Raw genomic sequence first — 19,294 nt, forward strand, 5'->3', positions numbered from 1 at the left:
TCTATAAGAAATCGTCTATGTTGGTTTTATTTTTTCATTATAAATTCTGATTAAAATAAATCCATTGAATTATCCTTACCCAATCCGTTTATCCGTGCATCTATTGAATGCAAATCCGTTGGATGTTGGATTGGATGCGGATGCCAAATTTGAAATCCGTAATTAATTGGATTGGATGCGGATGAGGTAAAAACCGGTCCATACCGGCCCATGCTCACCCCTAACCGCAGGTCCGCCTACTGAATGGGAAATGCAGGCCCAATTGTTGGATTTTGATGGTACTAGCGCAAGAAATGCTGAAGAGGAACAAATTATTCACGTCATCATAAGTAAGCTGTAGTAGAGTCTTAGAGAATAACAATAACTACAAGTAGGTAGTATTTCAACATTACAAGACAACTGCATGAAGAACAAAATTCAGAAAATTACAAAACACAAAAGAAAAAATCAGTCATTTTCAAATTCATTTGGCTTCTCCATCTTTCCCTATTTCTTCCCATTTCATTTCTTCAAAGTCTTTAACCATGAGTCCAGTTGAAGTAGAAGAGGTAAGAGGAGTCCTCCGGATATACAGCGACGGTTCAATCGTTCGATCAACCAAGCCGAGTTTCGATGTACCAATCGATGACGATGGTTCAGTTGTGTGGAAAGATGTTGTTTTTGATTCAACTAATAATCTTTCTCTCCGTCTCTACAAACCAGTTTCTGCTTCCACATCAGCAAAAAAACTCCCCATATTTTACTACATCCACGGTGGTGGTTTCTGTATAGGCTCACGTTCTTGGCCGAATTGCCAAAACTATTGTTTCCGTCTTGCGTCTCAGCTTCAAGCCATAATTATCTCGCCGGATTATCGTCTTGCCCCAGAGAATAGGCTTCCAGCTGCAATTGAAGATGGTTACTCCGCTATTAAGTGGCTACAGAAGCAAGCTGCATCCGAGAATCCTGATACTTGGCTCACCGATGTAGCGAATTTTGAACAAGTTTTTTTCTCTGGTGACTCCGCTGGTGGGAATATTGCTCATAATTTGGCAGTTCGTTTTGGTGCCGAAGCTGCCGAACTGAAACCGGTTCATGTACGAGGTTACATCCTTCTAGCACCATTTTTTGGCGGTACGGTAAGGTCCAAGTCCGAAGCGGAAGGACCAGTGGAAGCCTTCTTGAATTTGGAGCTCATTGACAGGTATGAGGTCGCCCCTACCTTGTTAAATTAGCAAAATTTCGTCGTACATTGAATGATTCAGATAATTTGTAGGTTCTGGAGGCTATCAATACCAGAAGAGGCTACAACAGATCACCCGTTAGTGAACCCATTTGGACCGGAAAGTAAAGATCTTGAGCTAGTGTCTCTTGCCCCGATTCTGGTAGTTGTTGGTGGTAGCGACTTGTTGAAAGATCGGGCCAAGTACTACGCAGAAAAACTGAAAGAGTATGGAAAGAGAGTAGAGTACGTTGAGTTTGAAGGAATGCAACATGGGTTCTTCACAATCAATCCTAATTCCGAAGATTCAAATAAGTTGATGCAAGTAATCAAACACTTCATGTTGGTTCAATGTTCCGGCTAGTTGAGTTGGACAAGCGAGCACAAAGGCAAATCCTATATATGCAGATCAAAAATAATATGCAGATTATCATGTCTATTTATGACTTCTGAAATGTTATGGTTAGATTGCATCAAATGATAAAAAGAAGTGTTATGGTCAGTTATACTTGGATTTTCAGTAATTTATAAGTAAATGTTATTTTCCCCCAAGTATACCCTTTTATAATCAAATTCTGCTTTGCTGCGATTCTAGCAAGAGAACTGAATCTTCCCCTTACCCATTTTTTTTATAGACAAATCACTAGGATATTGGTGTATCCTAGAGAATCTGCAATGCAGATGACAGTTCTATGGGCATGACACGTTTAATAGCTATGCAAGGATTGCGTCGGCAGATAATCAATTAGCGCAATCACTAGGTGTTGCATCAGCATATAAATTAGTGCATATAAATTAGTGCAATAACTATGTTGCAGTAGAAAATTAGAAACTTGGATATTTTCGCATCCATTTGTGAATTGAACCCGCTTCCTCTTGTTGTTTTTTTTTTTTTTGCTTCCTCTTGTTTTCTATTTTTTTAATCCATCTGTAGCAGGAATTGGAACCGCAACTAGGGTCGCACAGAACCGAGTCGAACCGAATCGAAACCACATCGAACATCCAACGGTCGGCCTCAGTTTTTAAAACCAGAATTGTTGATTTCTCGGCTCAGTTTACGGTTTGACAACAGAAACCGACCGAAACAGAACCGAGTAACCGATTAATATAGACCCTTGATTTTTATTAACCCTAATCAATCTTAGTCATTGATTCTTATAACCCTAACTACTTAAACTCAACCGAGTCTCATTTCTTCTCCAGAAACTCTTTTTTTTTTTTTTTTTCAGATCTTCACTCACCACTGTCGCCTCCACCATCACTTCTTCAGAAACCCTAGCCATCAATAGGACCACCACTTCTCCATATCCATCGAGAGCACCACTACCTCTACGGCTCTACCTAGTAACTTAGTAACTTAGTAAGTAGTTCCTCTTCTATTTCTCTTCTTCTCGTTTCTGAATCTCTGATATAGATTGATTTTTATATTTTCAATTTCTAAGGTTTCCAGATTTATTCTTTTCTTAGGGTTTATTTTGATTGCAATCAAACATATGATTTCACCACCTCAATATGGTTTAGTTTATGTTTGTCAATCGATTTTTTTTAGGGTTTTGATTATCTTTTCCTTTTTTTTTTCTCTTTTTTTATGCAGAAGACTGAGAGGAGCAGCAGGAAATTGGAGCTTTCCATCAAATAAAGTTGTGTTGAGAGACTGGAGTTGTATGCAGGTAACTAATGTTTCTTATTTTCGCTCTTTGTTTTGTTTCCGAGATTTTGCTTTGTGTGACTTATGTCCTGTAAAGTATAGAAGAAGACCCATTTGTTTGAAATTTTTATTAGGGTTTCTTTGAGTTTTAGTTTCTAATAGAAATCTATGTAAGACCCATGAACTTTGATAAGAGCCATGAACTAATACTGATTTAGTAATACTGTTAAGAGATTATGATGTTGGAGAGGTTCAATTTCTTCCTGATACTGTTGAGAGATTATGATTTGAGTATACATGTATTCTCTTGAGTCCACTATTAAAGTAGTATACTAGTATTATATTGTACTTTTGTTCATGGTTTCTTTTTGAGTTGTTTTTGAGGTCCCTATTTGGTTCATATTTTCCATTACAGTCTTTTTTTCTGTTTCAATTCTGTTGATATAATTTGCAGAGAACAGTAAACAATGTGGGTTTGTTTAAATCTTTAGAACTTCTTAATTTTGTTAGTTTCAATTGAAATTGAAAGCTTAAATTTGATCAATTTTTGGGTACTTTCTTAGTCTAATATCCAACTTAAAAAAGTGTCTTATTGAGCTAAGTTTGTTCAGTTCAATTTATGTGTGTTGAATTCAATGTCCTTAACTGTTGGTTGATTTCTGGACATTTGTTGTTCATACTCTGTTGGATTTAATATGTTATATATGATTTTGTTCTTTTATATTTAATTTGTTAATATGAACTTGTCAATTTGTTATCTAATGCATAGTAGACGTTCTCTTGATTGATTCATTTTATTTTCATTATACAGGTGTTGTAACTGCTAATGGTTGGAACAAGTTCTGTTTATGTATCAAGCAAGAGAGCAAGATGTCAACTGCATCTCCAGCCTCTCTATCCCTAGCAGCTGGGTCTGAAGTGACACCTTCTGTGACGCCTTCTGCAACACCAACACCTGAAGTTGTTGCCACACAAGGAGCGCAGCAACCTACTCAAGAACCTACACCTGAAAGTGAACCAAAGCCAAAGAAGAAGGGTAGAGCTACATCCATAGTATGAGAGAATTTTACTAGGCTGAGTCCTAAAGAAGCTGAGTGTAACCACTATAAGAAGAAAATGAAGGCCAGAACTCAAGGAAATGGAACTTCCAACATGTTGGCACATCTGACCAGATGTTCTGATAATCCTAACAAGAAGAATAAAGGACATCAAAGCTTGGTGTTTCCAATACCAAAAACTTGGAAATCTTCCCAACTAGTTTCTCTTAATTATAATAAAGATTTGTGTAGAAGGAGATTGGCTGAGTTTGTGATAAAAGATGAGCTACCTTTCATATTGGTAAAAGGAAAAGGGTTCAAAGCATTTTGTCAAGTGTTAGAACCTAGATTCAAGGTGCCAAGTCGTATGACAATATACCAAGATGTTTTAGTCATCTACAAAGAAGAGAAAGATTTGCTGAAGAAGTATTTCAAGGACTGCAAACAAAGAGTATCTCTCACAATAGATACATGGACTTCTCCCAATAACTTTAATTATATGTTTGTGACAGTGCATTTTGTTGATGTTAATTGGAAGGTGCAAAAGAGAATCATTTTGTTTTACCAAGTCAGGGGTCATAGTGGACTGAATATTGGAAAAATGCTAGAGAGATGTTTGCTGGATTGTGGTTTAGAAGATGTTTTTTCTGTGACTTTGGACAATGTCAGTGCAAATAATGTGGCAATCGAATATCTTCAAACCAGTGTCATCAATTGGATAGGAGCATCAGTTCAATCTCAATACATGCAGGTTAGATTGCTTTTCATTGTTAGCTTTTGGATAGATGTTTTCATATTGATAACATAATTTGGAGTTCTTTCTTTATGATATGTTGTCAATGTTTTCTGATATGTTATTAATGTTTTGTTTCATTCTTATCAGGTGAGGTGTGCTGCGCATGTTATTTTGCTTGTTTTTAAAGATGCAGTCCTATTGTATCACAAGTCGATTAGCAGGATAAAGTCAGTAATAAAGCATGTGACTGGTTCTCCTTCTAGGTTACCTAAATTTCGAAAAATGTCGTGCTTCTTTAGAGAAGATTGAGTGTAAGAAAATGGTATTCTTAGATGTGAATACCCGGTGGAATAGCACTTTTCTAATGCTTGAAGCTGCAATTCCATATGAAATGGCTATTAAGAGGTTAGAAAGGGAGGATAAGAGCTTCAGAAATAAATACATTTTCAAGGAAAATGTTGATGAGGCTTTACCTGATACTGATGTTGTACTTATAATTGATAGTGATGATTATTTTGATGATTCTTCATCTAGTGAGTTTGAATGTGATGTTGCTGTTGTAACTAACAAGAAGAAGAACAACAACAAGCCCCGTCACCATGCTCCATATGCTGCAGATTGGTCATATGCTAAATGTCTTGTGAAATGTTTGAAATTTTCTTTGATTCTACTGTTAAGTTCTCGGCTTCAACACAAGTCACCACACATGAATTATTATGGCAATTAGCTTTGATTCATGAACAACTTGTTCGTCTGAGACAAACTAAAGGAAATACACATATTTCTAGGATGGATGATTTGATGTTTCAAAAGCACAATAATTATTGGGGATAGTATGAAGACATAAACTCTGTTTTGTTTTTTTACTAAGTTACTTGATCCTCGAGAGAAGGAGGCTGGTTTGAAATTTGATCTTGAATATTTGTATGAGCAAGATGAGTACAGGGTTGGAACTGTTTTGAAAGATGTTAAACAATATATGGGAAATCTCTATGAAGAGTACAAGACCATGTATTCAAATGCCAGTGCAGATGAAGATGTTGGGTCTACAACTGTTGCAGGTGCAGATGATGTTGTATTTTGTGTGCAAGAAGTAAGTATTGAGGATACGCTTGAGTCAAGGAAGAAAAAGCAAAGAATGAATGTTAATTGTACTCAGCCAAGATCAGAAATTGAAAGGTATTTGAGGGATGAATGTGAAGCATCTACCAAGGATTTTGGTATTTTTTCTTGGTGGCAGGCTAATAGTACCAAGTATAGGGTATTGTCACTCATGGCGAAGGATATTTTGGCAATACCAGTCTCTTAAAGGTTGCATCTGAATCTGCATTCAGTACAGGAAAGCGTATTCTTACTCCATGGAGAAGGTCATTATATTCCAGGACAGTTGAGGCACTTATCTGTGCGCAAAGCTGGTTACAACGACCTATTGCTCTTGATTTTATATCTGAATATGTGCCAGATGATAGTACTAGCATTGAGGATGGTAATGAACTATCTTTCCTTATTGATTTTCAATTTTTCATTCTCTTTCTTTTCTTATATGTACTTCTTTGTTCTTTATATTGACTTAAAATGTTTATTGCAGATGTTTTGGGCCCTTTGCCAAAGATCTGAAGGTTAAAGATTAAAGAGATGGACTGCAGTCTTTTACTTTTAAAGCTCATGCTGATGCAGTGATCTGAAGGTTGAAGATTAAAGAGATGAAATGCAATCTTTTACTTGCCAGTTGACGTTGTTTTGCTTTAGTTTTCATGATTTCTTTATTTTGCTTAAGACTTGTTTTTTGAAGTATTACTTGGTTTTCATGTTGAAGCAGTTTAAGACTTGGTTTTGAATTTCAGACTTGTTAGACTTTGTTTATCAGTTTATTAATATCTACTTGTTTTGAACTTCAATACTTTAGTTGTAGTTTATTATGAGTCTATTACAAAGAATGTAATGGTTGTACAGGTACAGGTGAGTAAAGAAGTTCGGTTTCGGTTAAAAACCGAAATAAAACCAAACTGTGCCGGTGCGGTTAAAAACCGAACTGATACATGAACAATTCAGTTTCAGTTTCAATAGTAGAACCGTACCCTGTTCAGTTTGGTCGGCGTTTTTGCCTGAAAACCGAACCGACCGACCGGTATGCAGCCCTTCCCGCAACTTATAGACTGGGAGTATAATTCCTGGCCAACTGGGCAAATGTAAGTCTGTATGTACATGTGTTTGTTTACTCTATAATGTAAGTATGTATCTGTTACTAGGGGTGAGCATGGTCTGGCCTGGACTGGTTTTCACCATATAAGTATCTAATTCAATACATGACGGATTTCAAATTTAGCATTCACTCTAGTCCAGCATCTAACGGATTCGCAACCAATGTATACATGAATGGATAGATTGGGCGGATGATCTAGTGAATTTTATTTTATAATTAATATATTTCAGATTAAAAACAAAACTAAGAAATCCTATAACGCTTTCAAAACGAATGATCCAATGCATCTGCGTCCAGTCTATCGACATATCGTTGGACATCCGCGCACATAAAAACGGATGAGTTGTTTGTTTTTTTTTTAACATTGGGGATATTCATTAATTAAAGCTCCCAAGAACTATCACATACCCCGATTATAGGACGACGTACATGACAAATGAGACCGTACTAGTGACCAACACATCGATAAACCTTCAGTGAACAACAACTGAAATTCCCCAGAGCATACCAATGAGGCCAATTGAAATTCACATGGTAACCCAATACAAAATACCAAACGATACATCTAACACTAGTCTCATATAGTATCACAAACAAGGTCTAACGTCACAACAAACAAGCCCAAGTCCAACTCTTATCTTAGAAAATTAGACCCAGACAGACACAACACCACCCCTAAAGATAAACCCTAGCCGCCACCGCTGCATCATCACAGAGAGGAGAACTACCATCACCATGTACCGATACAACTTTCATCAAGATTTTCAAGACAACCTTTAGCTACCAGCACTTGTATCGCTCCCATAGAGGCAGAAAAACAATTGCTTTACAAAAGTCGCAAAGTTGCACCATCAGTTAGACCACCACCAACATCACCACTGATAACTATAAATAAAAACCACTTTCAATCCAAACCAAAACACATCAACAACAAATTGGAGAGAATCACTACCATCACTTCCAAAAAAAACCATTAGTTTTAGAAGTATAGATGAAAACTGCTCCAAAAAACTGTCGGAAAACACCCAAAAGCTTAACAAAAAAAAGAGAAACAGGTATCTACCATATGAACAAGAGGTCTTCTGCAAAGTTTTAGAAATTGCAAGTTAACATATATAGGTAAGGGTAGCTGGTTGAAGGTGCATATGCGAACCATGCACCAAGTAAGCTTCATAGCTTAGTCGGAACGGTGTAAATGATGCTTAGCCTCATTTATAGTTGCGTAGCCTCGCCAATGGAGCATGTTAAGCATGGGTATTACTATGCCATGCCATGGTATCGACGATGCATACCCTTTATGCATTTTGACAGAACGTCCTACACGGACTCGGCTTTTGCCACTAATGCTTGGCCACGACCTTGAAAACAAGTTTGGCTTAAGTTGCTCGTCCCTTCGATGATGAACTATGGTCTGTTCTTAATCCTTTTATAGTATGGAAGCATATGTAGTCAGCCACAATGAGTTGCAGCATTTACGATCCAACACGTTATCCCATCATATCATCTAAGCTCGATGCAAGAGATGATTTGTGGCCAAGCTTGATGAGGCTTAGTTGCATGCCAGCAAGTGGATGCTCATACTTCCTATCAATCTACATAGATTTGGCAAGTGCAGTAGGGAAATTACAATAGGATTAGGGAGGCATATGCCTAAGTCCAAGGATTATTCCTTATACATGGACATGACTCGGCGGTATGACGGTTGCTCAGCTAGATAGGAAATTCAGTGATGAATTTCTTACGTTAAGGTAACAGCCAGTGATGCAGGAAAGAATGCATTGTCCTTGGCCTAATGGTCTTATACCCTTTAGCGGATAAAGGTAAGTTTGGAACGATGTGTAAGTTAAGTTAGCTGCATAATGCTCCACAAGCATGCTTGCAAGGGAAAATGAACGTGAATTTGCATAGCTTTAAGGCCCGGACTGTAGCTTCATCGATGGGAATCATGGAAGTTATGGCCTGCGCACCCAGGCGAATCGAGTTGATCTTGTTTGAGTGATGTGAGTTTTCCTTGCCTAAGTGGCACCCAACTTACGAGTGCATATCCGAAAGACCGTCTGATACGGTGGGTAGACAATGGGATTTATCATCCTCACACGTTGGCAACTGGCCAATGGTGTGCGTTGTCAGGCCCGGCTAGCATCCCACTTACGATTGGCAACCTGGATGATCGTCAAGGATGGTAGGAAACTAGATCCTGTTCCACACAGTACTACAAAATTGTTGGCACCAACTTTGTAAACCTTAGGGACTCCTGAGTATGTAGTATGGGATGCAAATTTAGGATACCTTGTTGAGATATCCTTTTGGCAACTGGCAAACTGAGATTCTTGTAAAGTTGTGGACTCTTTTTGGATTCCTGAGTATGCAGTATGGGACGTTTTCTCAGAAGTTCCTAATTGATGCTCCATACAAACTGAAGAAACCCGTGATTTCTGAGCATATGGTATGAGATTTTTGCTCAGGAAATCTAAACCGAAGAATTAGTCCACAATAGTTTTGTTTTGAATTTCGGGGACGAAATTCTTTAAAGGAGTGAATATTATAAAATCCCGAATTTTAGCATGGAGCATGCCAAAAGATGCGCCATGCCCCGAGATGAAGTTTCATCCAAAGCTTCAGTTGGCGTAGGAAAAGGAACATTGGCTCTTGGACAATGCGTTGACAACGTTCAGCCATCATGGATGAACATCGGTTTGGAAGTGCACAACCATCATGGATAGACATCGGGTTGGCAGCGGACATGCATCATGGCTGGACATCGGGTTGGCAGCGCACAACCATCATGGATGGACATCGGGTTGGCAGCGGACAACCATCATGGATGGACATCGGAGTTGGCATTGACAGTGAACAACCATCTTGGACGGTTATTCAGAAATATATATCAACGTCCATGAATAGTAAAAGTGGGACTTGGTGAATGATTTTTCCTCCCCTAATCAAAGTTGTAAAAATGTCAAGTTAACATATATAAAGAGAGTTACTTGGTTGAAGGTGCATATATGGATCATGCACCAAGTAAGATAGCATTGGATATGTACGACCATCACGAATAGACATTGGAGTGGCCTATGGGCCAAAGCCGGAAATACAACCATCACGGCCCTTCACGGGACCTGGCTCATGAAGTGTTCAGCCATTATGGCCGGACATTGGAACTGGCATGTGGGCCAAAACTAAATGTACATCCATCACGGCCGTACATTGCATTTGTCCAGGGGAGTCATGTGTACCCATCACGGCTTTGGTATTTTGTGAAGTCATTTAGATCTCCTTTCCAAAGTTTTAGAAATTGAAAGTTAACATATATAGGTAGGGGTAGTTGTTTGAAGGTGCATATGCGGACCATGCACCAGGTAAGCTTCATAGCTTAGCCGGGACGGAAAAAATGGTGCTTAGGCCTCATTTATAACTGCATATCCTCTCCAATGGAGCATGTTAATCATGGCATCACTATGCCATGCCATGGGCTCGACGATGCATACCATTTATGCATTTTTACGGAACGGCCTTTGCCACTAATGCTTGGCCATGGACTTGAAAACAAGTTTGGCTTAAGTTGCTTGTCCCTTCATAGATAAACTAAGGTCTGTGCTTGATCCCTTTATAGTGGGGAACGGTCGTAGGCAGCCACAATGAGTTGCAACATTGTCAGTCCAGCATGTTGGCCCCTCATATCATCTAAGCTCGGTAGCTCGATGCAAGAGATGATTGTGTCCATGCTTGATGAGGCGTAGTTTCATGCCAGCATGTGGATGCTCATACTTCCTATCAAGCTACACAGAGTGCGTAAGTACAGTACGGAAATTGCAATAGGATTGGAGAGGCGTATGCCTAAGTCCAAGGCTTATGCCTTATGCATGGACAAGACTTGGCGGTCTGACGGTTGCTCAGCTAGATAGAAAACTCAGTGATGAATTCCCTACGTTGAGACAGAGCCAGTGATGCATACAAGAATGCATTAGCCTTGGCCTAATGGTCTTATACCCTTTAGCGGATACGGGTAAGTTTGGAACGGTGTGGAAGCTAAGTTAGCTGCATAATTCTTCACGAGCATGCTTGCAAGGGAAAATTAATGTGCATTTGCGTAGCTTTTAACTAAATAATATAAGGATTCTCCAATGAAAAAAATCATTCTCTCTCATATATTTTATTGTGTTTTACACTTTCCTATGCCAAATGATTGGCTCTTATCTTGTGTATGAATGCAGAAGATAACAAAACACATATATTAGTTATTGGACTGTTCATTTTTTCCCTCTAATGTGCTAGTGTTTCATGCATGTGTGGTAGCTTTTGAGGTTTTGAAATTAAAATAATCACAAGTGCAAACAAGTTTAGGATTTGATTATATTTTTTTTAAGCATTGGATTTGATTATTGATAAAACAAGTTTATTATTTAAATATTGGACTGTTGTATTTGGAACCTATAAAGATTAATAATTTTTATATTGTTAACGGTTTTATATCGAACTATTTCGGTTCTGTTTTGCATAAAACGGTTCGTAGAATTGTTTGGCATGGTGTTAATATTTTCAAAACTGTTATCAGCACTGGAAAAATCATTTTTGATATTGTTGGTTCCCGATGGTTTTTATATAAGTCAGCAAAATTTTATAATTATTATTACTCTTATCTTCTAAAATGTCGTCAAATATTTTTAGTGCCAAATCTTTTTAATAAGAGTTGTACCGGAAAAAAAAACATTTAGTGACTTTTTGACAAAAAAATAGTGTGCACACACTACATTACACGGCTCTTTGAATATTCAAAGGTCGTAAAACACCGTTACGATTATCTGGACTTACGACCCACCTTTGCTGGAGGTCGTCTTTCTAGTAAGGAAAAAAAACGAAAAAATACCCCGGTGTGCCTGAAGAGTAACATTTGATCATTCATTATCTTTCATCGTAGAATCGGTCTTCTTTCAGCAAGTTACGTATCAGGGGCATAAGTTTAAATCATCAAGCATTTTTGAGATTTATATTTATATAGTTGTAAGTTTTTTTAGTTTTTCTAACTATCACATTATCAGATCGTAGTCGTTGAACATAACTTGATGAACTTTGAAACAATTCTTGGAAATGACCCTTCTTTGTAACGCTTACCTTATAGGCATCTCAATATACAACTCGAGTACTTATAACCCATTTTCTTTAGTTTTTCCTACTCCAAAACCCATAATTTCGAAAAATTCATTGTGTAACAGGAGATGAAAATATATTTTTCGTTATAATTGTGTAATAACAAATTAAAGTATAACATATCAAACAAACTGTACGTCGGAATTTGATGAAGTTTATCTCAGTAGGCGCGTTTCTAATGAATTTGTTACTTTTGAGTCCACTATGGAACTGGTTAAGAGGCAAATTTTCCACTTAGCCCATCTATATAGCTGGACCACTCGATAAAGGCTACGTCGATTGGTCAAGTAAATGTTGTCAGCAACGTAAAATTGGTCACTCGGTGGTATTTACCTCACTTGGTGTTTCCTCATCCAACGGATATAAACTAATCATTTATAAGTATTCAATCTCTCATACAATCGGACTCACACCTTTTCTACACCTCTCATTCGAAAGGGCTTGCTTCACTCGAGAAGATAATGTTGGTCTGATTAATGTTTGGATATTAATTGCAAGAAATGAAAGTATAAATTCTACAAATTTTAATTTATGTAAACTGTATTTCAAAGGTTTATCGTGTTACCAGGTAATCAAAATTCAAAAACCAGGAAGAACCTGAAGTAAGATTTTCCATCATCAAAGATCTTGTGAGAAATTTTCCGAAAATTTTGTTGATAATTAACCAAGATCATCTAGGATTGTTCATCAAAAAATGAGTGACTATCTTAAAAACATTTCTAATCAATTATTTCGAATCATTTTTAGTTAATTACAGTCATTTTATCTTTATTTTAAGAACACTATGGCACGCGTGCGTACTAATTTTTTTGAAGTCAGTGGCACATAATTTAATTATGACTAATGCTATGAACTCTTTCAGATTCGAAGATGATTAAGTGTTATTTAATGAAATGTAAAACCGATTTGGATTTGCTTATTACTTTTAATATAAATTTCATTAATAAAAGAGAAAAATTGCGTCAAATGTTTGAAATTAGATTACATCTTTAATCCAATGATTTTCCTGACTATTAAAGATCCATCCATCCAGGTTTTGTAGATCCAAAGTGGTGTTCAACATAATAGAGGTTGAGTCTGAGATGGCAGTAGTCGAGTAGAATCAATAGGATCATATCCTAAAACTTAAATCTTGAGAAGTAACTTGAACGGATCATACGTGAGGACGGAAAACGGTAGGATTCTTGACATTATTTAGTTTGAAATGGCTTAAATGCTGATGCGCTGTGGTAATTGGGATATAAATATTAAATTTCCCAGCTTTCAACGTCAAATCCACCGAAAGAAGTTTCTAGCCAAGATGCGGGCTTTAGTGCATTAGCCTCACTCATCATTTAGTAGTATTTCAGTATCTTGCACAATATATGGGGTACAATGATGACTTCCTTGACTTCTCATACTTTTGTACCTTCCAAGAGTATAATTAGAAGGATAACTCCACCTCCACTACCACCAAAAGAAGAACTTGAACCACCATTACTACTATAACCAAAGGTAGAACCAACACCACCCACAAAAATAAAAACATGCACTACCATGACCACCACCATGAGTGGAAGAAACTGGAGTAGATATTCCAAACATCAGGTTATCCCTCATTTTGTTCATCTCATGCAATTGAAGTAATTTTAATTTGTATGCAGAATATTCAAAAATATTCAACATGTCCAAATATCCCTCATGTGTATCATGTACCCCCTTATATGAATTACTCCGGTCGAGGCCTTAATAAATAATTGGAAATGTAATAGTCTCTCAGTCGGCAACTAGGTATTGTCTATACATCCCAAGTAAACTCTAGAATAACTGACGATGGAGTTGTTTGAATATTTCGATACGAAAAGGCAGTGGGCGTTGGTGGTGGAGTTTTGTAAGGAAGATAATGATCAACAAATGGAATCCTACCTAAATCTGGAATATCCATGCCACCCAAATTTTTTGGTTGCATACTAATATTACACTTGAAAATCTTGTTAAATTAATCAAGATACTCAGATTCATCTCTAGACACCCGGATCAACTATTCATGTTCTTCCCAAGGTTACTCATTCTTCATCAAGTACAACCAATCATCAAGATAAATCTCTCCTTTTAATTGGGGGTTGATGTTTATTACTAATTTTTTTCTTGTAGCTGAAGAAGGTGTCTTTCACAGAAGTATCAAAATCCTTTATCTGAAATGTAACCGAATAACATAATCCTCTTTAGTCTTAATTAGAACTAGCATCTTTTGGGATTCCAAACTATGATACTTATCAATGTTCTCATAATACATGTGAACAATGTTATGGATTGTTCTACGCGGTTGTTGAATCCCCTGAACCATGGAAACGTTTTGGACATCATCAACCCGACCTGGCACCCAATTATCTGCTTACTTCTTTATGACTGGAAAAATTACATATTTTGCGAAGTGATGGTTCACCAACACGAAAGTAAGTATACCACTTGTACTAAAGATAATAACATTGGCGTTACATTATCATTTCAAAAATGAAAATAAATATAAATAAAGGATATGAATGAATTGTGGTTTTTATCTCTGAAGCTCTCTAAAAACCATTTAGGCTTGATTTAGAGTCCGAGTATGCACCGAGGATTATGTTCAGTTCATATAGAATTTCAGACGCCCGGTTTAGTGTTGGTGCTCATTTTCAATCCTCTAAGGGTTCGAGAAAACCATGAAACGTCACTAAGCTATCATTTGGAAATAGACACTGACCGAGTACGTATAATACAAACACTATTTTGAGCTCATCAAAATGAAAATATTGATGTTTCTATCTCCATCTGTTTATTTTATTTTATTATAATAATACTTTAAAAAACTCTTCACCTAGACACCCTTAATCCCATCATCGGAGAATAATGGAAGTCGTTCTTGCCATATTCCCCGAGATTCCCACTTCACCTGCAAATGTAACCAAATCCCTCAGATATAATTTCTAGCAACATGTACATATCTAACGGTGCAACCCCCATAAACAACATGCTCATAATCAAATAAAACTAACATCTGAATCCAAAGGAATTAGACAAAAACAAACTTACTGCATTCAAAATCCTTGAAATAGAACGTGATTATAAATTTTTCGTGGGTTGTAGTAATAAAGGTTCGAACTCTAAGACTTGTGAAGGTAAAGGATTTTTTTAGACTTATAAAAATATATATACAAAATATTAACAATTTTGGGCGAGAGGTAACCAAGACACTAGATTCCACTACTACGCAAGATTGAATGATAAATATTTCAAAACTCTATTCAATTCTTAAGTCCTCTTTTATCTTTAATTCACTATCAATCATACAAATTCTCAAATATTATTTGTAAACCTTAAGCATAGATTATCAAGAGATTAAACCAAGCATAACCTATCAAACTGAATAACAAATAATTAAGACAATCATTCAAACAATTTAAAACTCTGCAAAAGCAGCGATTAGGTGAATTATATAATTAAATGAAATAGTTACCCATTTATGTTGCGTGAATAGCTTCCTCCATTGCCTTGGTTACGAGGGAATTAACTCATCATGTTGGAAAACCTCTCAAAATATTTTATTAAGCTCAATTGATGTTTACAATAAAGAGAAAGATAAGTAAATGTTCTAAAAAAGGATTCTGCGACCAACAGAAGGCGTCCAAAAATTAACGACAAAGCTGAGGTGCTGTTGTCGCTGAAATGCTAAGACCCACACCTACGACCCACGGGTGTGAGTCATTTTCACTGTTGATAAACGACTGCTGCTGCGAGTCCGTTCTTCGTGTTCTTGGTGTTCTTCATCAGCAGCAGCAGAGTTTGATCAACTCTTGATTTCTGCGTCTGTGGCTCTCCTCTCTTCTCCCAACTCTCGACAGCCTCTCTAGTACTCCCAGGGAACATATTTATACACATACAGCTCGTTGAATCTCCCTCAATTACTCCATATAATCTTCATTACTCGGTGTTTAAAGAAAATATTTTCCGAATATTTTCTTCTTTAATTCTCTGATTTGTTACGGATTGTTCCATGTTTTATCTCTTCTCACGCGTCATCCTTGAGCTGTAGGGATTGTTTCCAGCCAATAAAATCAACCCATGCACGTCTCTTCCATCTAAGAATTCCAAGAATAGAATATTTTTCTTATTTTAGAATATCTTCCCTGATTTGATTACCACCGGTTATCTAACCAATTTTGACCGAATCCAACACCCTACCAGCTCTATCTAGGCCCTAGGAACAACCCATTTAATTTGGGCCATTGAATCTCCTTTAATCCCGTCCAAACTTCCAACCCTAAATCTGCCAGTTGATAACATTTTTTTCCCGCCAATTTTGTTTTTTTGAATTTGGGAAGAAGGTGTCCTCCCCCTAACCAGAACTTGGGTGCGAATAGCAGCTGCCTTGGGGTGACCTGGGGGTGCCCCTTAGTAATTAGGTTACCCCTTATCCAAAAGCGAGAGTCCGAACAACACTTGTCCTCCGGGTGACAAAATCAACTTTTCGAGCAGAATTTTCCAAAAATGTTTATTTCCAAAAAATACCTACAAATACATAAATAAAAATTAGTACAAAATCGAGTGCCAACAATATATAGTATTGAGATCAAATTAGACACAAAAATGTGTCTATCAAATACCCCCAAACTTATTATTTGCTAGTCCTCGAGCAAAATTTATTCTTGAAAAGTGACCGAGTTAATCTCGGGTGGGTTTATCAGAGGTGTACCCACAAAAACCAATACTCCAGACCCTAGCTATCTACGCAGAACCTTGGAAAGCACTAAAGAACCTCCTTGGTTGGCATACAATTATTGACTCTAAGAGGAAGAACCCTGATGCGAAATTCCAATTGTTGTACACGAGTTTGCACTCAAGCATACTAAAATTCATATAAGTGACAGAGCTCTACTAAGATAGTTTCACGATGGACATCATACTCGGAGTCAGACTAATCACATGAAAAGATTAAGAAGATGGAAAAAGAAAAATGTAGATGGTTGAAAAGTGAACGGTGTTTCCCATATCTGTCTGAAGGCCTCTGCCAAGGTGAACCTAACCTAAATGACTGAGATACCGGTCTGACTAATATTAACACACTGGCATATACAAGGGAACCAGTGGTCAATAACTTAAATCTAGATCAACAAACTGGCAAATACAAGGGAACCAGCAGTTGACTACACATAACAATAACCTTTTTTTTTTTTTTTTTTTTTTTTGTAACTTAACGGCATGAATAGATCTTTTGGATCCAAGCGCATGCTTCTTGTCAGCAGATTACACGATAGTTCCCACGGGTCCTGCATTCCACGCTTGCTTAGGCGACGGAAACAGGGAGAACACACGCATATTGCTATCCAAGTGTTAATACTTATTCCGATTGGTCTAACTGGTCCGGTCTTTTTTTTTTTTTTTTTTTTTTTTTTTTTGAAAAAGGTAACTCAGTCACTCTATTTCACCCTAGCAAAGGTAACAACTTGAATCGTGTGCCCCACCAAATCACTTGAAACAAAAGAAACTAAAAATAGAAAGTGAAAAGGACTCGACAAGATATGGCGAAACTATCATGTTATTTCTAACACCTGAGCTCTGTGCTTTTATGAATAGACTCTATAGATGTTTCCATCTAGTCAGATTGGTTCCTCAACTCCTAAAACAAAAATGTTTCCATCCACTTAGATTGGTTAGTGCTATCCTTAATACGCATAAATTTCTAGGCTCTGGAGTTTATTTATTGCAACTAAAAAGTTTCTCCCATACCCCCAAACTTAAATCTAACATTGTCCTCAATGTTCTAAAGATGAAACTAAAAGCATGAACAAGGAGAAATTGTTACCACTTGAAGCAAAAGAGATAAGGAAGGATATTACCATGTCGCAAGAATATTGGGTTACCTCCCAAGAAGTGCTAAGTTTAAAGTCTTCAGCCAGACGTAGGAAAGGTTTAGTCAACTCGAACCGTATAAAAGTAGCCGGAATAACTGTGGGTCTTTAAAACCAAAAAGAGCTGACAAAAGGAAACTGCAGTGAACCAAGAAAATGTACAAGACTAGCATGCCCTTACCTAGTTTCCTGATAACTATCGCTAATTGCGGTTCAGGTTCAGGTTCTATGAAGGGGTCTAAATAAACTATTTTCCTCGGATGCATTTCCTCATAGGTAGGATCCAAATTATTAGGTCCTAGAGCTTGGAAAAACTCAGATAAGAACTTGGAGTCACAAAATAACCTAAATAATTTAGTATCCTCTAAGTCAATTAGGTATGACTTACAAAGTTGACCACAGTCAGAGTAGTGGTCATTCTGAAGCAAATGTGTCGATTCTAATTTCCTAAAGTACTTAGGCTTAGTCTCAGAACTTAATAAGTGACACATTTGAAATCTATACGTTCCCACAATTGGAAGAAAACTATTTGGTGGGAAAACAAAGTCAATCTGGGTATCATAGCCTGGGCAAACCACATCGACCAGAGGATGGGTTTCTAACGACTGAACCTTTTTCAGGACATCATTAGGTTCGGGAAAACGAGTATGAAGGTAATCTTGTAAAATTGTCGAGGCAGAGATATCAAGTCCTAAGTGAAGGGACTTTCTGAGAGTTAAAGGTAAGGCACTATAAAGGTGATAATCACCCCCAAACTTAGAGTTTTTAGTGTCTCTAGATAGACTAGTTACAATCTCCCTAATTTCTGGATCATTAGATTCTTGAAAATGGTCAATTGATTCTTCTAATTTATTATCAGGTAGTGCATCTTTACTCATCTCTACGAGTCTATGTTCTTCATTCAAGATTATTGTTTCTAAGTCGCTAGACTCTAAAACAGCATTTTCAGAATAAACCCGTTCCTCTAAACCACTATCGGCTTCGTAATCAAAAGGAAATACTACATCGTCTAAAACGGTGGTATTCATAATCAAATCCTCGTCCTCTTGAATAGGTGAATAATCATAAAAATTATTTGGATTTGAAGTAGAAATAATATAATCACTATAAAGCTCAATTGGATTACTAGATTCCTGATCACTATGCCTACATATTTCAGATTCTTCATCACTACTATCCTCATCATCATAATAGTACGAAGATGATTGAACCTTATCTAAATAAGTAGTGTTACCAATTATAACCTCGTTCTCTTGATTGTGTAAATAACTATCTTCATTCTCAAGGGTATTATTGGATACACTATATTGGCAATTCAAGTAATTTCGAGCAATTCTTTCATTCGTCTCAGCTATCCGCTTGAGGTGGTCTTCTAAAGAAGGTTCACTCATTATTGTAGTTCTTTCGTCTATAATTATACTATTCATCTCAGCTAACTTACGCGTCGACTCAGC

General features: G+C 37.1%; 1 protein-coding gene and 1 long non-coding RNA gene across 2 annotated transcripts; one reads left to right on the plus strand and one right to left on the minus strand.

The window, feature by feature from the left end:
- The first annotated feature begins 400 nt into the window (after window positions 1–400).
- LOC113362182 (probable carboxylesterase 15) lies at window positions 401–1,703 on the plus strand. Its single transcript, XM_026605143.1, has 2 exons — window positions 401–1,183; window positions 1,256–1,703. The coding sequence occupies exons 1-2, from the start codon at window positions 525–527 to the stop codon at window positions 1,563–1,565; spliced, it is 969 nt and encodes a 322-aa protein (XP_026460928.1). The 5' UTR covers window positions 401–524; the 3' UTR covers window positions 1,566–1,703.
- A 12,690-nt stretch (window positions 1,704–14,393) lies between these two features.
- LOC113362183 lies at window positions 14,394–15,505 on the minus strand. The gene is made up of 2 exons (XR_003365594.1): window positions 15,449–15,505; window positions 14,394–14,884 (listed from the first exon to the last, which is right to left on the minus strand). It is a non-coding gene; the product is annotated as an uncharacterized LOC113362183 (long non-coding RNA).
- Between the last annotated feature and the right edge of the window lie 3,789 nt (window positions 15,506–19,294).

Source organism: Papaver somniferum, chromosome 3 (assembly GCF_003573695.1).
Source record: "Papaver somniferum cultivar HN1 chromosome 3, ASM357369v1, whole genome shotgun sequence".
NCBI lineage: Eukaryota > Viridiplantae > Streptophyta > Magnoliopsida > Ranunculales > Papaveraceae > Papaver > Papaver somniferum.

Excerpts from the sequence above, each read along its gene's own strand:
- LOC113362182 (XM_026605143.1), top strand. The coding sequence starts at position 525 with ATGAGTCCAGTTGAAGTAGAAGAGGTAAGAGGAGTCCTCCGGATATAC. Across the intron at positions 1,184-1,255 it reads AATTTGGAGCTCATTGACAG|GTTCTGGAGGCTATCAATAC; the intron begins GTATGAGGTCGC and ends GATAATTTGTAG.